Consider the following 25529-nt stretch of genomic DNA (forward strand, 5'->3'; position numbering starts at 1 on the left):
GGAAAAAGCTGTTAGCAAGAAGCTCTTCTTTGCCCTTTGAAGACAGACAATACACAGACTTGCTTTTTTTAGTGTGTGCTAGAAGAAAGAAAAACAGCACTAAACTTTCTGTATTTACTGATAATTAAAAGCTGCCACATGTGTTTTGTGCTGCCTTCTTCACTTCTCTATCAGGGCTGATTCCGAGCCTAGGCACATGCTTTTTGCAAAAATTAAGAAATATAAAAAAAAAGAGATTCTCATTATCCCCCACTTTACAGCCACTTCACCACAGCTGTATTACTGTCTTGACAGGACACTTCACTTTGATTCCCTGTTTAAAATGATGGGAAGCAATCAGGCTGGTGGCTGACGAGAGCCATGGTGGCATCTGCAGGACTATCAACATTTCATGCTGCACTTACAGAGCTGCCCTGCACTTCCCTGTACTGTATGCCGCCAGCAGCAAAACAGTGAATCAGCAAACAAATACAGATGCTGTATATGTCAAACACAGACATTTTATTTTACAGTAGATGTACCACTGGTAAGTATAGAAGCAAGCCTTATAGTGAAAGACAGCTGTCCTACATTATCACAAAGATGTTAAATTTCATGCTGGCTGTTTTCATTTTTTATGTTTTGTATCCTACAAATGACAGTTTGACTAACAAACTTTTTTTTGCAAATACGAAAAACCGATGAAGTGACTAAATGAACAGTACAGATCTTTTAAAGTGGGTTTTTATGGAAAGGTTATAATATTTTACCAGCTGTAGATAGCTTTTTGAATGACCTCAGTTTGGAGAAACAGAATTTATTACACAAATCACGCAATGATTATGTCCGTTCTTCTGTCATTTCTATTGTGAAACTCAATAAATATTACCGGTAGTTTATTTTGGTTTTTTTCTTAGTTATTTCATGCCAATTCTGTCACCAGAGCATTGCTATGTTGTGCTCAGTACTACTTCTTCAAACATACAGCGCTCCAGTGCTCCCTTAAAGTTTCTTTTAAGATTGCAGTGACTAAAAGATCAAGTGGCTTATTGTACACAAAGAAGCACTTCTACGGTAAGAACAGAAGTCTTTTGTTCAACATTGAACAAAGATATTCTGTTATGTTAGTCTAAATAAACAGTAATGTGAAACTAACGACAGCATTTACATTAACCACTATGAATTTTTTGACATTGAAGTAGTTTTAAAGAAGTAATCCCTCTTGGCTTTACCTGTGCTCTGACTAGGCTTTTGCTCATCAATTCAGTCCGCATTGAACTCCAAACTAAAGTCATTCAAAAATATATTTATTCCTCAGAACCCCAGTTCAGAGGATCTGATCAACCACTTTAAAGAAGAAAAAGAAAGACTAAAAGGAAGAAAATGTTATGAATTAAAGACTAGTTTAATTTATATGAAAATATATAACTCAAACCCAAATCAAGGTTTCTGAATGGGCTAATTTAGCGCACTTACCTTCTAATGGCTTGGGCAGGAAGTGAGCAGCTGGTTTTGTTTTCTTCACCCGGTTCCCCTTCATGGCTTGACCATCTTTATTGAGCCCTAGGAACCATGCTCTCCCCGACTCCTGTTGTCGGTACAACATGGACGAGTAGATCACGTAGTAGTTCTCGAACACTGACTCCTTGAACTTGCATTCTGCTGTAAAGAGTTCCTGCAGAGACAGACACATGAAGCACCCAGCTTGTAAAAACACTTTGCCTAAAACAATGAAGATAGATGACTTTAACGCACATAAACAGGGTAACGAAAGTGAAGGATTCGTATTTTTTAAAGCAGGTGTTTGATTCATAATTTGCAGCACAGAGGTCATCAGGGGAGCCATCACCTTTATAAAATGCTCACATTGTACAAAACAGTGTTAACTACAGAAATGGCCTTGCAAGGTAAAATCAGCTTCATACTTCTATCATAAAATGAGCATCTCTTGTGAAATGAGTGTCTCTCGTTGTAGTCATCTTCAATGAAATGCTGCTTTTATTCTTTTGACCTTAACCTTGACATCAGACGTAAGAGCATCTCGTCTCACCAATTAGCCCGTGCTCCCAGCAGGAAGTATGTCGTTAGGCGCTGACACCAGGACACAAGCACTGACAAAACCTGTCCACCCAGAAGTCAACTCAGATTTACTTTTCTATTTTCTACCTCACTCTGTTTTATTTATTTTAATTTATTTTATAGTAAAGCCTAAAAATTATTATCTCTACTAAACAAATGTGAGCTTACGGCTATTTCATTATGATTTAGTTTTAATAATACCATAAATAATGAAGTGATTATTGCAGGAAGACCGATTGATTGGTTGGCCTTAATCCTTATCCTTCAGTGCTTTATAAATCTAATTGGTTTGATAAAAAATCTTCCTTCTACAAAAAAAAAAGTTTATTTATTTACTTTCTTTTTTTGTTAGCAAAATCATATTGTGCCTTCAATCAACTGTAACACAAGCATGTGTACAGAATGTGTATAGATTTAAAGGTGGTCTTTACAGGCTCTGAATTCTGTAATATTCCTGCTTTTACTAACCAGACCCCAAAATAAATCATCTTAGAAACCTTGTATCTCTCAAATTGCATCTTTTCAGGAAATGAAAATCTGGAAATGAAATGAAAATGAAAACCTCTCTAAAACAGTGTGATCACAAGTTCACACGCTCTTTTAGATACTTTTAAAAAACATGGAAATGATGAAAAATGGAGAAACAAGATTTTTGCCCAAAAGGGACAAAATTATAAACTGGCCACTGGTTGCACAAATGTCCAAAGACTGGCATTCACCACTACACTCTAGTGATTGCTTCACTGTTTACGCCTCAATCTGGCAATGAATTAAAAACATTAAGCCACTACATCTCTCTCTCTCTGCTGTATCCAATTAATCCTCAAACAAAAGGGGGTAGCATTTTTACACTGGCCACACAGCCAGGTTAAAAATTAAAGCATCTATTGAAGTAAATTAATTAAAAGACATAGACAACAATAGGGAGTACTACACACTGAGCTGCTGGACATTGTCCTGTGTCAAAAAAACACAAGAGCCACTCTTTACTCCTGTGTTCAAAGTGACAAATACTGTATTTATCTATATAAAAATGTTTGCTTTTAAAGTTTCTTTATAGTTACATATTTCTTGAGAAAAAGACAAGGAAGAGATGCTGACCTTGCCCACAAAAGTGCAGATTACTCTGGTTGGTCAGCTGTAACAGTACATTTAGCTATAACTACTTTTTTAATGCTTAAAAGAAAGATCATGTGACACCATGATTGTGTGCGAGGGAGTAGGAGAGACTTAAAACCCCATATCTGTAGTGCACAGACTCTGGTCTCAAAAATACAACATGGTAACTTCTGTAAACTGGGTCCTGCTGGCTGCAAGTCCCAATCACAAGAGAAGGCAGGGACACTTGGTCTAGAGAACATGTAGCACTTGGTCTAGTATAAGGTTGATGGTAAACACCACCTATTATTACTGGTCTCCTGTGCTGCCTAATATTTTAATTTAAGAAAGCAGAAATATTGCACATATTGAAATATCTCAGTCAGCCAGGTTAAAAAAATGTTGCTGAACCAACACAATAAACAAAACACCAGACAAAAAGACAACATAGGTCTTGAACATGTTAGACGAGTTGCAGTATGCCTGGAGGCAATCGGGATCTATATACGATGTGGGTGTTTTTGAAATACATGTTTTTGAAAATATTTCAAGTTTTATAATATTTTTACTGTTGTCTTGCAGCAAGATTGTTACAGGTTCGACTCCCTGAGGGGCCTTCCTGCATGGTGTTGCATGTTCTCCTCATGCCTGCGTGAGTCTTTGTCCAGGAACGCCTCTCACCATTCAAAAACATGTTAGGATAAGTGTCAATAGGTGTGAGTGAGAGAATGAATGGTTGTTTGTCTCGTTTGTCTCTATGTGTCCCTGTGGTGTATTGTCGACCTGCGCAGGTTGTACCCGCCTCTCACACAATGACCACTGGAGATAGGTGCCAGCTAGCCTTGACCCTGAATAGGGTGGGGTGGATAAATAAAATAATTTTATTTGAATATCAAAATGAACCAATTGACCAATACTGCTTAAAAAAAATCACAGAAGTCTTAGCTTTTTTTTTCTCTGATATTGACGTTTCTATCAAGGGTTTTTCTTTTTACAAATGTTATGTAGCAGCATATGATGTTACTTATATGCTTTTGAACTCAGAACACACAATGCCATGATCATAATCCAATTAGCTCTTTGGTGAATTACTCCTGTCAGTGTGTTTCCCCCACAGACAGTATTCAGCTGACAGAGGAGCTGAGCAAGAAGAAGCAAGGAGACAACACGGATGACATTAATGATCCCGGAGAAGCACCCAGCTGTATTCTGAGTGTCCTCTCCATCCTTGCTTGAGGACTTTGTGGGCATTTCTGAGAGGAGGGCACACATGCATAATGTATAACGACAGCAACAGCTGACATGTCAGAAAACTCCAGAGGAGGAGCACGCTCACTTCCAGCTGAAAACAGTCAAAGCAGTTTGTGCCGGAACTGAAGGGTCAGAGTGGTGATTTGTTGCATGAGATGTTGTAAACATGTCGCTCTGTCTGGTCAGTGATTGCATCAAACAATAGACTTAACCTCCAACTGTTCGAGTTGTACATGGAGGGATTAGAAAACAGGATTATGAATGTGGCTTCAAAATTAGACCAGAGAGGCTGAACAAAACAATCTATTGACTGGCTTAAGTATTAACAGCTGAGGCTTGCATGACTTGAGGGTGGGGATGTCTGATATAATTCATCTTAAAAAATATTTCTATAACCAGTGGACATCAACTCTTTAGTTACTTTTGTTCAGTATAGAAGCTTCCAAAAAATGCTTTCTCTGTCTATGCTGTGAGACAACAGGGTTTTGGGAAAATAATGATTTAAACCCTGCTCAAGTATACTTCACAATCAAAACATTAGTCAAAGTGTGAACTGTTTACAGAAAGTTAGACTTTACCTGACTGAGCAGATGTTTTGATATCTTTAATGGTTTGTACACATTTGTACTTTAAGTTGTATGATTTCTTGGGATTTTATAACTCAACTTTCTACAACATTTCTAAACTCTTCCTACTTTCACAGTCTTTGGACTTTTTATACACGATACAAATCAAAACAGTTAGGGAGGACATGGACGTAGTTGGAGTGATGACTCGCTGTGGCGAACGCTGAAAAGGGAACAGGCAAAAGAAAAAGAAAAACATCAAAACATCATTTCTTTATTTTCCGCCCAGCATGTCTGGCACTGCTATAGGACTTACTGTTTTGTATTAAATCCTCTCAGAGTCCAGAGTGCACACTTTCAAACTTGCATTGACTTCTGTTGTATCTGGACTCAGAATTGCCGCTTTAAAAATGAATATGAAGTTAACTTGTCATTTTCCTACAAAGAAAACATTGTAGACATAAGAATTGACATGTGGGTTAACCAGCTGTATCTGCCATTTAAGGTTCATGGATTTTTTTTCAGTACAACTGATAAATTTCCCACAGTAATTGTTTAAGACGTACTTTCTACTCTGTCTTTTCTGCCTTTTTAACAGAATTGTTAGGGAGTGACAGACATAGGTGTGCGGTTACCATAGGGACCCTAATGAGCCACTGGGAGCAGCTTTAACCTTTTTTTTTTATCTTGGATCTCTTTATACCTTTTAAATACAGTTTATATGACAAAACACTGGCATTTTGTCACTTTAAATTGTTACAAAAGTAGGTTCTAAATTACTATGTGGGCTTTTTAGAAAGAAAAAAAAAAAGTATTTTAGAAAAACACCAAAATGTCTTCAGTAGGTTTCAGGTTTTTAATTTCCACTTCCTTGGTTAAGCTTTAGTCAGCCACTCTGAGCAAATGTGGAACCAAATAAACTCTGTTTCAAGAAAATGGTTAAACACACACTGAAAAAAGCCAGTTAAAAGTCAGAACAGTTTCCACGAATTGCTTCAATTAGTCAATTAGGTAATTGCTTGTACATTTTTTTTATCCCATGAGGTGAGCTGCTCCCGATCTTGGTTGACTCCGGTAATAGAGCAAATCAATTCTATGGCAGCCCAGGTATAGCACAGCAATTTATATAACACCTACAAAACATTCCTGAGCAGAAGGTGTAATCATAGAAGCTGATGCCAAGGCCATAATTGTGGCTAATCAAATGCCTTCGCATAAGCGCACATTCTTGTTTATGGAGGCTGAACATGCGGAGGTGGTTTGTTTGGAGGCCGCTGTAATCAGCTGCATTTGTAGCTCGGAGCAGTGAAGGCAGCTGACGTCAGACGCATTGTTTGCTGATTGTATTTTAAGTGTCAGTGGCACGTTGAATGCTTTTATCACGCTCTTTGTCTTGCCACAAAGAAATCTGCATTTTCCTTATAATGTCCCCCCTTTTTTTATCCCACTGACAAAGGCAAGCTGGCATCCAGCTAATGTCTAGTTGGCCAGGCGTTATAGCTAAATTACCAACCTAACATTGAGCAAATTATGAAGAACACTCAAGATCTGTTGCCACAAAGATACCTATCTGTAATAGCTGTCTGCTGTAAAGCCAAACTAACCAGCCCTTTTTGGTTTTCTTGCATTAACTTCCACAAAAAGTAATTATGAATTTTTCCTGTTTTAATTGGGCATCTGGGCCTCAGATGGCACAGCTGTAATGTTGTGGTGTTTCTGTGGCTCAGTGTGAGACAAAACAGATGAACCCTTGTGAGCATTGTGTAATCAGAGGTAAAAGGCAAAACAGGCAGATGCTTTTTATGTCAAAACAGAGATGTCGGATATAATCTTAAATCTTTGTTTGGGACATTGCTTAGAGTTTGCAATCTTCAACTTTTTTGTTGCTTGTTTGTTTCATTGTTGTTGTTTTATTTCTGTATCTAGCATTATTTCTCCTGTTCAGTCACAATTGCTTTGTTGGGTTAGATTTGAAAAAATTAGAGAAATCACAGTACTTTTATGTTAAAACCTGTTTTCTGTATGACTCTAGTATTCTGGGAAAATATGGGTGACATTGAAGGACAACGGAAGGTGACTGAGACAGCACACACTTTCACACCAGTGGAAAATCGAATCATTTTTGAGGCACCAAACGGTTGATTTTCCACCTTCTCGATGTGTCCCCCCCCACCACCACCACTACCACACACACACACACTCCCTGCCTGGCGCTCCACATCAGTGGCTCCTTTAGCATGTGATTGGCCATGCTCTGAATGGGGAAAGGCCATAATTGACCTTGGCCACAGACAGCGCGAGGGCCAAAACTGCTCGGCCCTACGTAATCAGCAAAGCAAAGAGACAGGGACGGAAATAAGGAGCAGTCACAGCAAACCAGAAAGAATCGATTTTGAAAAAAAAAAAAAAAAGGTCAGGCCAGGGGAGTGTGACTGGGGAAAAAGGGACGGATCTGGGGAAGAACAATAACAGAAATAAAAACAAGAATGGAAAAAAAGAGGCAGATATAAATACTAGGAGTGTAGAGGTTGCATTAAATATATATATATGAATTTCAACTATTCACTTAAAAGCAAAGAATGTTAAAGAATAACAATAATTAGGACAATTTAAAAACAGGTGAAAGGAGGTTTACATGATGAGGGGGATTGCTTATTAATATGCAGAGTGATTGCTCATTACCCCAGTGTGGGAACTAAGAAATCGTTTATTAATGCTGCCAGCATAAAAACCTGTTAATCCACAGAAAAAGGTCAACCTCCAGAAAGCTGAGCGATGTCGCTATGCTGCTCTCATCTTTATAAGAGTCACGTCGGCAGTGTGTGCAGACAATGGGAGCTTCAGCAGACCTGTCTGATTACCGTACTCGAACTCACAGGAGAAGGAAAAGTAAGGGACCAAATGGGAAGAATAGCCTGTAAACAACTGGATGATGTATCCTGCAGATGAGTCACATGTTTAGTTTCTTTTAAAAGAAAAAAGAAAAAAAATCATCTTGAATGGTTTAAATTTGCATAAAATGATTAGAAGCATGCATATTGACAAGAAAAAAAAAGCATCTTTGGAAAAGTGTATGGGGCAAACTCCCCAGAACGCTTAACTTCAGGCAGAATTTTAGATCGAACAAAAAAGTCTTGAGAAGCTTTAGATTTGAGTATGACAGACTGAAAAACAAGAGGAGTCAAAGTAGGATGAAAGTGACATCCTGACAATGCCACAAAGAAAAAAAAAATCTCTTGATGTTGTTCATTTTACAGATCTTTAGGACTTGAAAATAGCAGAAGTCAACAATGAGTCAAATGTGTGAATAACACTGTCTTTAATTGAAAATTTAAGGAAAAACGAAGCCCGCATGCTGGTTATCAATCACAAAGTATGTGTTTTCTATAGAGAAAAAGGTAAAACATCCAAAACAAAAGTCAATGGTTCACAATTTCTACATACAGCACCTTCTTAACCTGACCAAAGCTCTGCAAAGCACTTTAAAATGTTTCTTCACCTATTCACACATACTCATATAGTATATTTTACATTGTATTTTATATAGTATTAGCCAGTATATTTGACACTCTCTATATATATACTTTTATGATCTTAGTCATACATCAAGAAGCATATCAAGGGCAGTGGGGGATTTGTTTAAGTCCAAGGACACTTCAGCATGCTGCGGGGTCTGGGATCGAACCCTCAGTCCTCCACGTTGGAAGATGACCTCTCTATCTCTTGGCCAAAGAACAAGAAACTAAAACACGGCTTGGAAGTGCACTTACAAGGTATTGCAGTTTCATAAATACTTATTTAACTTTCTAAAAAGAAAAAAAATCAGTTTGAGAGCAAGTAAAGGCTGACACCAACATGCAGTCATCATGCATAATCTAAGCAGCTAAAAATCCTCAAGTGAGCAAATAAATTTTGTATACTGCACGAGTTTTAATGAATTACAAAGCTGCAATAAAAACAAACAAGTCTGGTGATTTTGAGGTTGAGTTTTTGGGGTGAATCCCTGCAGAAGACTGAATGTTCAGGAAAGATTAAATCAAAAAAGAAAAGAAACGCATTGTTCGAAAACCTGGTGAGTAGATACAGAAAGTGTCACCACCCCCTGATGGATCATCAGGTATTTTGAGTGTGTGTTTTATTCCACTCTGCTGCGGTTGATCCATAAACTGATGGCAGAATGGTGTCAAGCAAGCCAGATTTTTCTTAGATTGGCCAGTCGACTTTTGCCGAGCAAGTCAGCGAGCAAGAAGCTCACAAGTATACTGACATGTTTCACACACTGAGCACACTCATGCAAGTTAAATCGCAAACAAAGGAAACAAACAGTTACTCATAAGGCAGAATTACAGCGAGCATACATTAGAAAAACAGTTTAGAGCTGCTCCTTTTGTTTCACTTGTTCTGCCTTCATGTTGTTTATGCTGTTTACACCCACAGAAACTCTCATTTTTTTGTCTTTAATATAAGGGCATGTTCTTTTTGGTTAAGTTGCTTTTTTACACCTAACCATGATCCCCAATTTACCTTTTAAAAAAGGCAAGCTCTGTTTTATACAGATACAATCTGACTTGTGAGGACAGAAACACATTTTTTGTTGCAAAATAGGATAAATAAACTCTAACATCTTAAAGATGACTGCACAAGTCAACCCAGTTCAAGATGGCTGCCACAGACAACGGACCTTAAAAACACAAAATTGCAATAACTTGATCAATTTTAAAGACACTGCGCTAAAGTTTGGTGTGGTAGTCCATTAGACTGATCCCCAACACAGACTGCACAAAACCTTCATTTAAAATGTTGTCATTAACTATATAAAAAGAAAAAACTCTGTCTGAAAGCTAGCAAAATATCTCATGAACCATTAAACGTAACTTAATCAAACCTTTAGTAGATATTTATTGAATGAACCGCTACAACCGATTCACTTTTAAAGTCAACCTGATTCAAGATGGAGGTCACAGCCGAAGGAGTTTATAAAACATCAAAATGGCTTTAACTTCATCAGTTTTACAGATATCGTGCTGAAATCTAATGTGGCTGAAGCTGAGAGTCATTCAAAACACATACTCCAACTGCTACTCATTGTGCAAAATCTTTGCCTAAACCATTAGCATCAAGGTTTATTTCTCATCATAAGATTATATTGTTTAAAACTACAACAGCTACAGTAATTCAAGGTTACAACCAACCTATTGGACCAAACAGGTGGAAATAAATCAATATAAAATACTCAATAAACCGCAAAGATACTGGTTCAGACATTCTGTGTTGTCAGCAAGTCCTACTGAATACCTAAAACTGGTAAATAATTGATTTAACTATAAATAAACTAATGTTAGTTTCATAGTTTGCTTGTGAGGTTCCAAAGTCTGCACATGTTTGAAGCATACACCAGTAGGCAAAGAATAATGTGACATACAGTATCTAACAATGTCACTGGATTATAAATGCCTCCTGCTTTCAAAGATAACCCCACATCTCATCACAGGATCATCTGATGGGCCATAGAAATTCTGCTCTACTGAACTATGAAATCAATTTTCATAGCTGTCATCAAGGTTTCAGCACGGCTCACCTATTGCGCTTTCCTTTGGGTTGGATGTGAAGCATGCTTGCAGCAACAAATTGTCATTAAAACTACAAATAAATCCCCTCATCTGGCTGAGGGATAAAGGGCTCTGTTTTCACAGAGGCAAGAGAAAAAAAGCAGGTGCAGTTTAGTTTGGCACACCTGCATTGTTTGCTCTTTCATCTTTAGTGACACCTTGCACTGAGTGGGTGGAAAGGCACAGTGGAGGTTATGTGCATCTCAGTGCAATTTTGGTACTGGGTTTGGTGTCAAACACAGCTGGAGCACTTCCTCTTATCACAAATGCAGACACACTCAGATTTTTCATGGTTTACCAGGTGCCAGGTTTGCAACCTGAATGATACAGGGAGGGCCAAAAGCTTGACAAGTGTCCTGGAACATGGCAGGGATTTCAATAAGATGTAGCCAAAGGAGAGTTTCTGCCTGTTCAATGTTACTGCTTTATAATATTTTTTTGTTTTAATATTAATATAGTTAGTTGGATATCAAAACATTTTTACAAGATTTAAATAAAACATGAACTATAATATTATCTAAAGCTCTGTAAGGGTGTGTGTATAGGCCTTTTTCTTTCTTTAGTTGAGTTGTTGTGCCTCATACTCAGCGATACAAATGCTATGATACGATTTCCACTTAAATTCAGTTCTACTGTATCTTTACAGAACATAAATTATTACGAACACAACAGGCATTTCTGTTACACATTGGGATTTGTGGTCAGTTCAAGGAAAACCCACCAGGGGCATTTGCAACAGACCTTCATATGTAGAAATAAGAAACCAATGACTTTGAGTAAAAAAATCCCTATAAATCTACTGCTAAGCAGCATTTGGCTAAAAGTGATCGGAAAACATGTAAGCTCGAAAGAGATAGCAGAAACCTAAATATTGTAAATATATTTCTCCAAACTAAGGTTGTTCAAAGAGGTAATTACCACAGATAAGATAATAAATGTTCATAACCTTTCAACAGAACCCCACTTCAGAAAAATTTAAGCTACTGTCTATACACTGTGCAATTTAAATAAAGCAACATTGGCTTTAAATATAATAGGTTACAATGTATATTACTTGTTCCACTTCTTCTCCCTCTTGGGCACATTCTTTAATGATGTTTAAAACAAAAAGAGAATGTATTCCAATGCTTTTAAATACCAGGTGATAGGAGATATACCCCCGGTAAGGTACTGCAGCTTTTTTTTGGAAAAAACTACCACATAGATGTATAAATAAACAAAGCATCTGATGTCATAATAATTTTTAGTGTGGATTTTATGTTCACACAAGACCTAAACTCTGCCTGTAATTTGAATGTTAATTAATCTTGCCTTGTTTCATAGGACAAACTTCCATTAAACAGTCTGGTGTAGCGACTTCTATGTGTGCATTATCGAGAAAAGGCAGAAAGTGCTAGATCTTCATAACAGGGTTGATCACATCAATATTGATATGTTTAGTTTGGATAAGCTGAAGATTTTTTTTTTACCTTTGTTTTCTTCTTTTATGTTTTTTGTCATAGTCCTTCCTTTTACAACCCATCTTTGCAATACCTGATGTCACACTTCACTGAGGATTTAGAATTTAAGTCTGAGACTCTGAATTCCAAGTTGGGCAAATCTTCCTCATACTCGTGCGTTTATAACCAGATTTATAGCACTAAATTTTCATAATTAGAGTCAGATGCATACAGCTAGCAATGTTTCATGTTATGAATGGGAACATTATGAAAGAAGTTACCCTTCAGTAGCAGGTGTTGTCTAATTTATAATTTCTATGCAAGTCAATTATATAGACAGACGTAAGTAATATTGATGGTGGCATTGTTTTACTTCGTTACTACTACATGTGTGTAATTGTGAATATACACAAAGCCAGATGTTAGAGCTGCCATGTAGTAAACCTGGAGCAGCTTACGCCACAAAGCTACAAGAGTTAGGGATTTTTTTTCTTTATTTTACAGTTTTTTATACAGTATAAACAAGGGATTTGGTCGTAAAAAGCTTTCCATTTGCTTTTGATATTTTGAGAATCTGATTGCAGAGGGACCATTTCTCAACATCCATCTCTCCTGAAACATTTCTGACAAGCTGCCAGAGCTCTCATCCCATGCATCCGTGGGTGACGGCAGGACAGCCGAGGATTCCCCCAGCAGCTTTTGTCTCCTGTTGAAAAGCTAAGTGTGTCGACCAGTCAACCAGAAAGAAACCCCGAAACCAACCGGCCTGCCCATCAGGAGTCTGACAATAAGCCAAATCCTATCAATCAGTAACTTAGACAGCTTGAGTCTCAAATGCAGTACACTGAGCTCAAAATAGTTTGAGCAAAATATGTGGCGACACTGCAAAGACTTTGGCCAATTGTTGAGGCCCAAACTGGTTTTTAGGAGAACTGACTTATTTGAGATTGTTCTCAAAACCTCCAGCTCAAAATGTCAGTCTGATTGATGATTCCTAAGGCTGATAAGCTAAGTCAATATTAAACCAAAAAAAATGTATTCATCTTGGAGAAAGCATTGATGCAAATGAATGTTCACTTCTAGCAGAAAATGGTTTTACTGCAAGACCTGGGATTTCATTTTCCAAATATTTCATTCCTCATTCTTTCATTTTTTTTACATTGTTTTTTAGCCTGACCTCAATGACTTATTGGTGCTACACAAGGAGGATTATTTTTTGTTTGTTAGAGTAATTCTGACCTATGTGTATACTGTACGTCTAAAGAGAGAGTAGGCTGGTATGTTGGAAAAATAATGTAACTAGGTAATATTTTTGTTGTTGTTGTTTTACATAGAGGTTATTGTTAACATGACTCTTTGACTTCACCAACACATCAAACACAAATTGCTTATAATATACTGTAAATATTAGATCCTGGATCCTAATTACCAAAAGCTCAGACCCACAGCTGAATGGAAATGGTCTGTAGGATTTGTTTCATAGGAAACAATTTCAATCTGAGTTTTTAAGATTGTGAAGGGTAAGCAGCAGTTCTTTAACAGGAAGAATTAGATCTATTTTGCTTTTAATAATTCTCCTTGTATATAAAAATAACACAATAAGTACATGCTAACCAATTTAAAAGCTTAACTGCCAGGGAGGATGTATTTAACTCTTCTAAAATTTTAACTTTTGTTAAAAGGTTGGAAAACCAACACAGCCTTATGGCAGATCTTAACAATGATGGAAAACTTCATGCGCAAAACTGAATTGATTGGTTCACATTTTTCTGCCACTATTTTTTGTCCACACAAAACCAAAATTATCCCATCTTAGAAGACACCCTGACTTAATTTCTTTGACTTTACCAGAATAAACAGGTTAACAAAAGGTTTGGGGGCAGTTGCCCTGAATTTACTAATTTTCAGACCGTTTCTGACTCTCATATTTGTTCTCTTTATGACTGTGCTCTTAAAAAAATTGTTCAGCTTTTTTGAAGTGAGTTTTAATTTTTCTGAACAATTAATATCTTACCTATATTTTTTTGAACATCAAAATTAGCTGCAATGACAAAACTGATCATAAGCTACAACTCTCCTGGTTTTTGGGCAGCTGAACTTGTGTTCACCTGTGCACAGCTGAGCTTACTTTGAGATCTAATATATGTTCAAAATGTCATTTTATTTAGCATTTGCTTTATACATATTTAAACACAATTCTTACATAATAATCCTCAGTCCTTATATACATGCTTACACATAATCCGTGTGGTGAAGCATCCCTTTAAATCAAAAATATATCCCTTGTGCTGTTATAGAGCTGGTTTTACTGCAATCTGTTGAGCTGCCAGCATGCAAAGCGATGATGTTTTATGAGCCACAACAGGCAGCAGCTGTCTCAAGACTTTGATGATGGCCCAGTTTGGTTCTGTTTTTTTTTTAAATTCAACTTAAATACAGAAAAGCATTAAAAGACTGGACTTGAAAACATCAAGACTGTCTGTTTAATTTGGTTTCCTTGTCAGTTCAAGGTCTTGTACTTTGTCACCTTGATCTTCCAGCTTGTAAAGCTGCAGAACAGCTGATGGGATCAATGAGAGAAAAGGGTCAACCGTCATCATATTGAACAAAAGAAAATCGGAATTCCTATAACAAAACAGAGTAAATTCAAAGCAGAAATATAACAATTTAAATCTAACAATGTTTAAAAATATATTTATATATGCTTCTAATTTGCACTTCCAAAACGGAAAATTTAATTGTTTCAAATAAATGAAAATGTCTAATTTTAAAGGTTTATGTAAAATTGTTCAGCTTATAAGAGGCGCATAAGTTAAAAGCCAATTTTTTAAGTGCTGCAATGACAGAGTAACTCTTATATGTAGAATACAGATATTGTATTGTTGGGATCTAGCACAGAGTAAGGTAGATTTATAGACTTATAAAGAGATGCAAAAAAAACCTGAGTGTTTACCAAGAAAAATGTATGAATGAATAAAAGGCATTATTGTAATGTGTTGTTTCCAACCACACTTAGAGCCACATTCCTTTCAATAATCCTTTGCAGGTTTCTTCATCATCACTGATCAGTATCCCCATTCTAAATGGGCCATTTCAACAAACAATCCAACAAAACAAAACCAGATTTCTCCGAACTGCTGCACGGCTTGTGGGCAAAGTGAATCAATACCATGCAGCAGAGGCGAGATGTTTTGTCTCCTGGGTAAAATCTCTGACACGGGGATGTGCAAACGGTTACTCCACACTTTGTTGTAGTACAAATAAAGAACTTGGTTTAACTTCTAGATTCCTCCTTTTGCTGTTTTCCTTCTGTGTAAGTAATTGCATCTTTGACATGGAGAAGCCAGAGGTTTACAAGAATTTACACTTAGCATCTGATATTAAATATAGGGGGAGTCAGATAATTAGCATGCATATTCATCAATTAGTTGGGTTTTTATCTAAAAAGCAGCCAAGTACACTCTTACTTTAAGCTTCCTTCTATGCTTTCATATGACTGAAAAGCTTATTAGAGGACAAACATGCATGCTTGTGTCTCCATTAAGCTGTGGTTTAAGTATGATAACCACAAGATGGGGCAGTAATAACAGTTTACACTTGTATGATGTGCATTGTGAAGTGGGCAACTCTTAGATCATTGTTTAGCCTATCAGCTCTTGTTCCTAAACTTGCCCTTTAAGAGTGCTCCCGCTGTTACACTGACTGGCTCACAGTGAGAAAAACCACGTACAAAGTCAAGGCAGACTTTGCTGTGATTTAAGAGAATGAATTTTCATGATTTAAAGCTCTTCCGTAAGAACTCTCACTGTATTGATTTTTGGAACTCCAGGGTGAAGCTTGATAAAATGCTAGTTTCATTTCATGGGTGGAAACTGCAAAGGAAAAGGGATTCTTGTGGAGGAAAAGAGAAAATTGCAGCTATTACACCTACAGGCAGGCTGATCACTGAGGGCTTTTCTATCGCAACTAAAGAACCTGCTTCTTTCACACACCCACAGTTTGATCTAGTTTGATCCAGCCAGAAGAAGCAGAACAAGAATTGAACCTGCAGCTTTGTGTTTCTGACAGAAATCTCTCTTTGTGGCAAAAGGAAATACCTGTCACCCTCAAGAATTTATCTGTAGAAATCACTCATTGATACTTAAAAATGATTCAATCCTCCAGACTAAATATATATAAACATTTCATAAACATTTAGCTGGAAAATTGCTTAAATTTAACATTCACTAGGACCACACAGTCACCTCACTAAAGCCATGTGAGTATCTTTTCCCACTAGTGTGTTGTTACTCTAGCATACTCACAGATTTATTCAAGTCAAGTCAGAAGTCAGAAGATATCGGATGAGACCATGGCTATGTGCTAATAGTAGAGTGCAGATCGGCCATTAGTCTCATGCAAGAATTATGGCAAGAAGATCCTGGTGAACGCCACAGATATGGTGCAGGAATGTCAAATGTTAAAATACAACACCACACCAACAAAAATTCACATTTTGACCAACACATATGGCATTACCTTTGTCATCCAAGCATCCGCTGAGGCTAAAAAATTAAGATCAAGGTTAATGCTGTACATATTGTATCCCTGTTCAGCCTTGCCTATACTGGCATACTTTGAGAACAGCACAGGGCCCATTTTTAAACTCCAGAACTATAGCAAAATTATTCTAATTTCCTTGTTTTTGTTTTGTTTTTTTGTCTTTTTGCAAAAGTTTGCAAAGTATTTAATTTATAGCTGTACCTGTCCAAGCTAAGCCTCATCAAGACGACTGCTAGTGTGGGTAAACTGGTGAGTCTGAAATTACAGATACAATGCTTCTGCTTAAATACTAAGCTTCTATAAGTCCTGCTTATTACTGTACAGGCACTCATCCCACCACTGCTCATCTGGACATAACGCAGCTCTTGAGGCAACAAGCACAAGCAAGCCTTTTGTATTTGCATTGTGCTTGACATTTACAAACCGGGAAACCAATTAGGCCAGAACTGGGGGTCATTAATTCTGTGAACAAGCTAGCCATGTTTGCTCCGATAACTACTGCAATGTGCATTCATGGAGAACTGTCAGTGATGCCATCTGTGTTGTCCTCTGTGGTCCTCCGGTGGATCAAGGTCCAAAATCCGATTTCCCAATTCCCGCTGCTTACTCTTTTCTTGGCTCGCTATTATTCCTTTGCTCAGTGGTGTAAATAAACACACATATACAACCAAAAAAAAAATGCAAATAAAATGTGCTTTGTTTTTTTATTGTTTTAAAACTTTCTGAATGTCATCTTTGTCGCCTACTATTTGCATGTCTGTTAGTTGACTTCTTATGCATTAATTAAATCATTCATTTTAAAAAGATGACCTAATCTGCTCTTTTACAACCCTAAAAATAATGTTTGAACAACAAATGAAAAGTTAAACATGTTTTAGTTTATCCTATCCCTAACATAGTGTAACCATTCACCTAAAGAACCAAATCTACCATGTTTCATTTTTTCTAGTTTAGGGATTGTAGAAAAAAAATAACAGGCAGAGAGCAGATATGGAGGAGAAGGTTGCTTGACATGAACAGTTAATTAACAAAAAGTTTATCACCAAAAGGCTCAGATAATTTCTGTGTGTGTGGGTGTGCATATGTGACTATCTTTGTCTGTTTGCAAAATATCTCATGAACTAATGGATGAACATCAATGAAACTTTCAGAAAGCAATCATTTGATTTACATCTACAACTGATTAACTTTTAAAAATTTAAGCTGGCCACCACAGCTAATCAACCATTGTGAACACAAAAAAGGATATACCTCAGTAAATTTTACAGATACTGAGTATAAATTTGGTGTGGTAAAAGCAGGGTCATTCCCAAAACATATCCTGAGTAATAATAGATAGCAAAACATTTTTGCTTACAAACTTGGCATGCAATGCAGCACGTAATATGCATTCCTTCAAGGAATGGTAGTGCTATCTTAAAATCTGCATTTGGTTTGTCACTCACAGACATTGTAAAAATTAGGATTGTAAGGTTGTAAAGCAAATTTTTGTTTCTTTTTTGTTGGTTATACAGTCATGTTTTTTTTTTTTTCATCAGTGACATCAGAAACAAGATATAGTTGATAAAACCTATTTCTTACAATTAAGGAGATTCTACTAAATCTTGTTTGATTTCCTTGCATATTAAAAAAATCTCTTGAAGAGTATAAATTAATTTCCAGCTCATCATAACTGTACTAGGAACAAAATGCTTGGGCAAATGACCATATAAATAAATCAGTGACAAAATGGCTTTTCATCTCTAACATAAGAAAGTAAGACCAAACATGAAATGCAAAAGTGATAATTGGGGATATTTACTGCAGTGACTGACCCAGTCAACCTTTTAACTTGAGGTGCAAAGCATTACCACTCCCTCAATGACATCAGAGTATAAAAAGATTATTGAGACAGTCAAAGAATCACAGAAAATCAAAATTTAAGCCCTTTTCTGTTCATCAGAACATTTAGAATAGATTCTAGGCTTTCATTACCCTTCCAATGTGATAAAACAAATTATTATTCTTTCTTTTTTGTTTGTTTTGGAAAAGGAGTTGATTTTGTTAGAGGATCTTATCATTGCACAAGACAATGACTACTTTTAGAAGGAGTGATAACAAACAAATGGGGGCAACAAACAGTGATTGTCTGCATGCACCACTGATTATAATAACCACAGCAGGGCTTTCCCTGACAAACACACCTTGGAGATCCCTCTCTCCTTTGGCTCTATAAAGTCTCGTCCCCCCCCCCTCCCAAGTCAATACACTATTTATATTTTCTCCAATCTCCTGCTTTCTCATTATCTGTCAGCAGCATACAATTCATAGCTTTACCTGCAGTTTTCCTGCAGCGTCTAACGAACAACTGTTTGTGAGTTTTTGGTTACATCATTTTAACACGGATTTAAGGATTATCCCAGATGAATGAGGGAGGTAAAGTGTAAGCAGTAGCTGATGGATCAATATTTGGCTATTGGCCACCGAGGTAGAAACTTGGCCTTTTGTGGGCCGAGAAATGCAGCTGGAACATGCTTCTATAAAGGAAGCATTGAAAAACTTTGAAGATGCAGAGGAGGGATATCAGGGAGGTTCACAAAAAACATCTCTCAAAGCTCTCAAAGCTGCCAGCGGACACGTTTCTATATTTGTGCAACAATGATTCTTTATAATAATACAGCATTTAGCAAGGAAGAAATTATTTGTGTAACATAGTGAGATGGGGCCATTATGATATTCCTTCATTTTATGTACTACAGAAATAACAGATGATAGTTTCAGATATAGCACAGTCATAAGCTCACTTAGTAAAAATCATTTAAACAGGGCATATTTTTTGCTTTGTTTTTTTTGTAAGTACAGCTATGGAAATCAAAGTAGATCTTGTTCAAAACTAGAAATTTAATAAATGTCACAGCAAAGCTCAAGAAAGTAAATATTTCAGTTAAAAGTCAACTATAGACAAATAGTTCTACTGCTAAATAAGCTGTATGCAGTCATATATGTATATTTTTAAAAAAAAATCAGTACTCCACGAATGTAAGCAAACACACTTTATAGTTTTATGATAAGATTGCAAACAAAGAAATAGCTGATTGGAAGATTGAAGAATGTGGAAAATTAGGGGGGAAAATGGAAGAATGAAACATTTAAAAATACAAAGTTTTCTTCTCAATATATGTCTAAGAACCACAGAGAAAAAAACAATTCTCCTTAAGCTAAATAACTTAAATCTTTTTTTAAATTTAACTAGCCGTTCTCCAGAATGAGAAAGGGATAATGGAAAAAAGTGATCAATAAGTGAATCGACATGTAATAATAAGAAAGGTCATAGATGAAAAAATGTTTGTGATCAGCTGGTAGCTCAAAAAGCTACAAATGAGCCACTGAAAATACAAGAGCTGATGAAAATCAGGTAGCACAAGCACACTTTCTTGATGTATGGTTTATATACAGTGAACATTTATCCACCTACCAAAGAAATTTCAGAAAAGGATCTGACTTAAAATAATTTTGTCACTCATTCAATGATGTCTTCATCTATTTTCAGCTGTTCATCCATGGTTGGGTTGCGGAGGCAACGGGTCCAACAGGGAAACCCAGATAAAGTATTTCTCCCCAGTGACACTCCAAATCCTCCTGAGGGAATCCCAAGGTATTTACAGACCAAAGAGGATACATAACCCTTGCAGAAAGTTCTGGGTCTGCTAAGGCTTCTTATCCCAGTGGGACATGCCTGGGAAACTTCCAAAGAGAGGCACCAAGGAGACATCCTAATCAGATGCCTGAACCATCTCAACAAAGTCCTTGTAATGTGGAGGACCAGCGGCTCTACTCCAAGCTCCTCTCAGATGACAGAGCTCCTCACCTGATATACCTCTAAAGCTGAGCCTGGCCATCCTATGGAAGAAGCTCATTTCAGCAACTTGTATCTGTACTTGTATACTTTTGGTCACGTTCCATGACTCATGACCATAGGTGAGAGCTGGAACATAGACAGACTAGCAAATCAAGAGCTTTGCCTTTGGGTCAGCTCCTTTTACAACACAACAGACCAAAAAAAAATCCCTCATTACTGTAGACGAGGACCTGATTAGTCAATCCATCTCCAGTTTCAACAAGACAAGACAAGACTCCCAGATACTTGAAGTCCTCCACCTGGGGTAGACTCATACCCCAACCAGGAGGAAGCATTCCACCTGTTTCCTGTAGAGAACCATAGCCTCAGACTTAGAGGAGCTTACTTTCATCCCAACCACTACACACTTGGCTGTAAACCACCTCAGTGCATGCTGAAGGTCATGGCATCTTTTTGCAGGTGATTCATTCAGTCAGTCAGTCATAAAATGACTCATGTAAATTCAGACAGCAGCTGCACTTCGCTGCACAGAGTAACCTGGAGGGGTAACAGGGTGGTTAGAGGAAAGCCCTGGCAGCAACAGACCATACACTGTTGACCTGGAAAGAGTTGGAAGACAAGTCAGCTGTGTTGTGCATGATTTACAGCTCTGGGTTGGTATAATCCCTGCAGGTAAAGCCAAACAAACAGTGGAGGGAACTCCATGTTTTTTCATCAGTTTGTACAACTAATTTGTACAAACCCCTTGATTGTCACGACTAAAAGCTTATTTCTCTGGGAGGATAATATTAGACAGAAGTAAATCAAGTCCCTATGAGCAAATATTCAGTAAGCAAGTGCAACAGCATTGCCAATAAAAGTGGATATTCAAAAATGACTGACAGATCTGTTCTTCTATTCTTATCTCATTTTGGCTCTGACCTGCAGTTTACCAGCTGAGCTTTGAAGCTTTCCTCCAGCCTCGTTGTTCATTAATACATGAAGCTGCCCTCCCTTCAGCTCTCCTATTCCTGACTCTGCATTAAAGGCAGTAGAGAGCAACACTTTAGAAATAATGAGGCTATACCCCCACTTCAGCTCTGAGCACCATAAAGTGCAACACTTTTAACTACGGGTCACACATTTCAGACCAAAAAAATGGAAACATTTTCTTTACTTTTTACAATGGAACTTTCATGACAACCGACTTCATTTTATTTTAGACCATTTGTGATCCCCCGGATTCATACATAACCTACTGAATCATATTTTCTTGTCTATACTTTGGGGGGAAAGTAGGGTCGTTCAAGGTTATTCTAAATTGGTAAGAGTTGCATTAGTGAAAAGTTATTTGAGTAAGCTGAAGTTAACTTAATAAACGTGTCATTTAAAATAGCATAACCCTGTCAGCCTAGAATTTAATTTTTGCAACTCTCGTTCATTGCATTAAGGTACAACAAACGGTGTCTTTCACAAACAGAAATTCCGAAGAGCATTTGCAAAATTGCCTAAGAGGTTGGCAAATGGCTAAAAATGTTAGCAAGGAAACTATCAAACACCTTCCTTATTGGGGCTTCAGGCTTGAGTATTTTCAAAGGAATCACTTGGGTTCATATTACTGTCACCATGCACTTTTTATTTTGATGTAAAAGGAAGGAGCACTCACATCTAGCTCCTCGGAGCGTTCATAGATTCTGAATTGGGCACAGCAGTTTGCAGATGCCCTTTGTCTCGTGTGTTTGATGATACAGCCTTTAACAAGGGAAGCTAATGCTTCTGCACTGCTCCAGATTGGTCCTCTTGATAATTTAATTTCTAAAAGGACCACTCGAGAGATGTGGCGAGTCAATTTGACAGCCATACAAGGTAGCTCTAACAAGTGCAAGCTGCTGATAAAGAAAACCTGCAGCAAGGAGACTCTAGTCTACGGCTGGAACAGAGAAGTGGTTCTAAAGAAACCTAGCCAACCATAAAATGCTGAACCTTTACACAAGAGAGATGGCAGGAGACTGTATTAGCAGGACTGAAAAAGACAAAAAAAATCAGCACTGGAGAGTTGCTTTCTCTGGCACCACAATTTCATCATGTGTAACACAATCTAACACTTCCTTGTTAGCTTTTAGGGATTTAATAATAAAGTCCCTGTGGGATAATTAAAGTTTTTTACTTTTCTTCTCATTTAGAGTTGTCCATTTTTCACATTATCAATTATATTACAGTTATCAGGGGACTTTCGTAAATCCTGTTTCTGCTCCATCATTCAACAAGCCGAGAACACCTCCTTCTATTAGATTACAGAAGAAATGTTTCAGTCGGAGAGCAGTCTAGAGGAGAAATTAACCCAAAGTTTGTTGGCTCGGATACAAAGGGAGCCAGCTGAAAAGAAGTGAGATGACTGAACCCCTCCTTTATTCTGCGGTGTGTCCTTTGTGCTGGGCCGCGCCGTCACTTTAATGCTATCTCTGTCATTTGAGTCGCCTCGGGTGCCTCACACAAAAGATTATGATGTGCCTTCAGAGGCCTTGAAAAGGCTTGAGTGGAATTCTCCTGATTCACTTCAAGTGTCGTTCATTATCAAAGTACATCACTGTAGTAAAAGCCACCTCATTGTCTGTGAAACTGTGAAAGAAGACAAGTGGCCAAGTAAATTGTAATTAATATTAATAATGGGTTGCTTGAGAAATTAGGTTAACACAGTGTTTTCTAATTAAATGTTTTTTTTCATACAAATCACAAATCATCCTGTTTTTTCATGTGTTTAAACTTCATCAAAGTAGTTTTTCACAATGTGTTTGAAAAAATACCAAGTACCCTTAATATGCTAGAAAAGGTCGACTGAGAGATTTTTTTTTTCTTGTGATAATGGGAGGGATGGGTGAACCCTGCTTGTGGAGCAGTACGGAGGAGGCAGAAGGAAGGGGGTGGTGAAGATGGAGGAGGATGAAGAACATCTTGCAAGGCTGCCATTAACAGACTTGATGTCATTCACACACTCAGGAGCAAAAAGAGACCTTTGAGTGGGTGGTTGGGATGGTTGACGTCTGATCAAAACATCCATTAGGAAAGGAATAGGCTGCAGATGGAGACCGAGGGGGCAGCAAACCCTTGATACCCCCTTCACAGCTCCTCTGACAAAACTAAACATGTCAACAGGTTACAGGATAAAATGATCTAATAATCAGACTCAAACCTATTCATAGTTATAATATCTGCTACATTTGGATGTTAATTAGGACGTTTTATTAGTTATTAAGCAAGTCTGGAGTGCTTTCACTGCAACAACTTTCAGCAGAGCTTTCAACAACGGTGAAAACATTTCATAATAAAATTAGCATTCCTTATCACCCACAACTTTGCATGCAAACATTTTAAACAAAGATGTTAGGTGATTTCTTAGAATTCAGAGTATTTGTTAGGGGTGTCTGTCACCTACTATCACACCAAATCTTAGCTCAATATCTGTAAAACTGGATGAGTTACAGCCATTTTTGTGTCTGACAAGGTCGATGAGTTGTGGCGTTAAACTTGAATTGTACCGATTCCAAAAGCTAAAGAGTTATAGATGTACAGTACAACCATTGATTGCTTTCAGAGAGTTTCCTTAAAATCTGTCCAGTGGCTCATGGGAGAATTTGCTACCAGTTAGACAGATAAAAAATGAACTTCTTTTTGGTGAGGCATTTATGTCTATGAGATAGAGTCACCATTTCAATAACTGTAAGTGTGGGCCATTACTCAATATACATTCTTTAGTCAGAATTACCAAATCAGTGAACACACTTACTGTATATTCTGTTTATTGGAGGTAGGGAAGTTTTTCAACACCTGTCTGGTGATTGTTTCTTCCATGCTTGTGTGGGGGACCAGTTGTTGGGGACTTTATGTCAAAGGACCCCCCCCCCCTTTTATTATACTATTCTATTCTCCTTCCTATGAATATTTTGTTTTGTTTAGTTACTAAAAGCACTGTTTCATTGTCGATGGTTAGCTGAATATTGAGGATAACGGTTCTAGCTGAGAGAGAGGCGAGGGTTGAAAAAGATTAGTTTTCAACAGGCGCTTGGGGCAGCCTCGGGTCCTAAGTTTCAGTTAGTGACTTAGAAGACGTAGGAAAAGACGCCAGATATATGTGTAACGCACATCGAACTGACACATGTGTTTGTATGTTCAGAAGAAAAGAAGAAAGTAAAGAAAATTTACAACCACCGCATGTCTCGACATCAATTTTGTTCGAGTGTGCAACACTTGGTTAGCTTAACATCTTTATATTTTGGACACAAGTCAACACTCACAGCTGGTCAGAATAAAGTCTGTTCATATTTCTCTTTATATTCATTCTCCAGAGTTGTGTGATGTGCTTCTAGCCATACCAAACACACCACCTTCACCTCATACTGAGTTCTCTGATACTGAGTAAAGCAATTTGCTTTTGACTTTATCTTTTTTGTATCAACAGTCCCAGAGTCAAGAAAGCAACCTGACAGTCTGATAAAGGTTTCAGTGTGTTTGACTGTAGGGTTCTCTTTTTTTTATTCTTCTCTTTTTATTCTTTACAGGCAAACTGATGCACCTTAGTTTGTATCTTGATGTTGCTTTTGTTGTTCAGCAACTAATGTAGGTGTTTGAACTGGTGTATGACTGTGAAATGTTTCAAGATTACAGTCTGTTAAAATGGGGAGTTTAAAATGTTTAGTGATGTTTTAGTTTAATACGCAAACATTTTTTTATACTACAAAGTGTCATTCATTGGTTAACTCAAGTCAAGTGATCAAGTTTGCAAACTTAAAACACTTCTGCATGCAAAAAATACATTATGGATTTTTTGTTGTGCTCAGATTATCTTTAATTCCCCATTTACTCTAAAAAAGTGGATAATTAATTTGTTACATCACAACTTAACTTATCTGGATATTCAGAAATGTCTCTGAAAACTCTCAGCTAATCCAAACAATGATGAGATCAAAAAAGAGATTGCATGCTCCCTGTGTTGGCTTCCTGCAAAATCTAGACTCAAATTTAAAATCTTTTTTTTTGTCACATTCAAGCCACATCTACCTTAAAGATCTCACTGATCCTCCTAACCAAAGAAGAGTTCTCACTCTCAGAGTGCAAAAGAACTTTTTGTTCCACCTCTTTTTCTCCCATCAGA

General features: G+C 37.3%; 1 protein-coding gene across 2 annotated transcripts in view; it reads right to left on the reverse strand.

Moving 5' to 3' along the window:
• fgf14 (fibroblast growth factor 14) overlaps nucleotides 1-25529 on the reverse strand; it is a 108075-nt gene that overhangs the window by 4793 nt on the left and 77753 nt on the right. For both annotated transcript variants that reach the window (XM_017410099.3, XM_017410100.3), the window contains exon 4: nucleotides 1456-1654. In XM_017410099.3, the coding sequence (XP_017265588.1) occupies nucleotides 1456-1654 (199 nt within the window). The remainder of the gene's footprint in view (nucleotides 1-1455; nucleotides 1655-25529) is intronic.

The sequence above is a fragment of the Kryptolebias marmoratus genome, linkage group LG6, assembly GCF_001649575.2.
Source record: "Kryptolebias marmoratus isolate JLee-2015 linkage group LG6, ASM164957v2, whole genome shotgun sequence".
Classification (NCBI taxonomy): domain Eukaryota; kingdom Metazoa; phylum Chordata; class Actinopteri; order Cyprinodontiformes; family Rivulidae; genus Kryptolebias; species Kryptolebias marmoratus.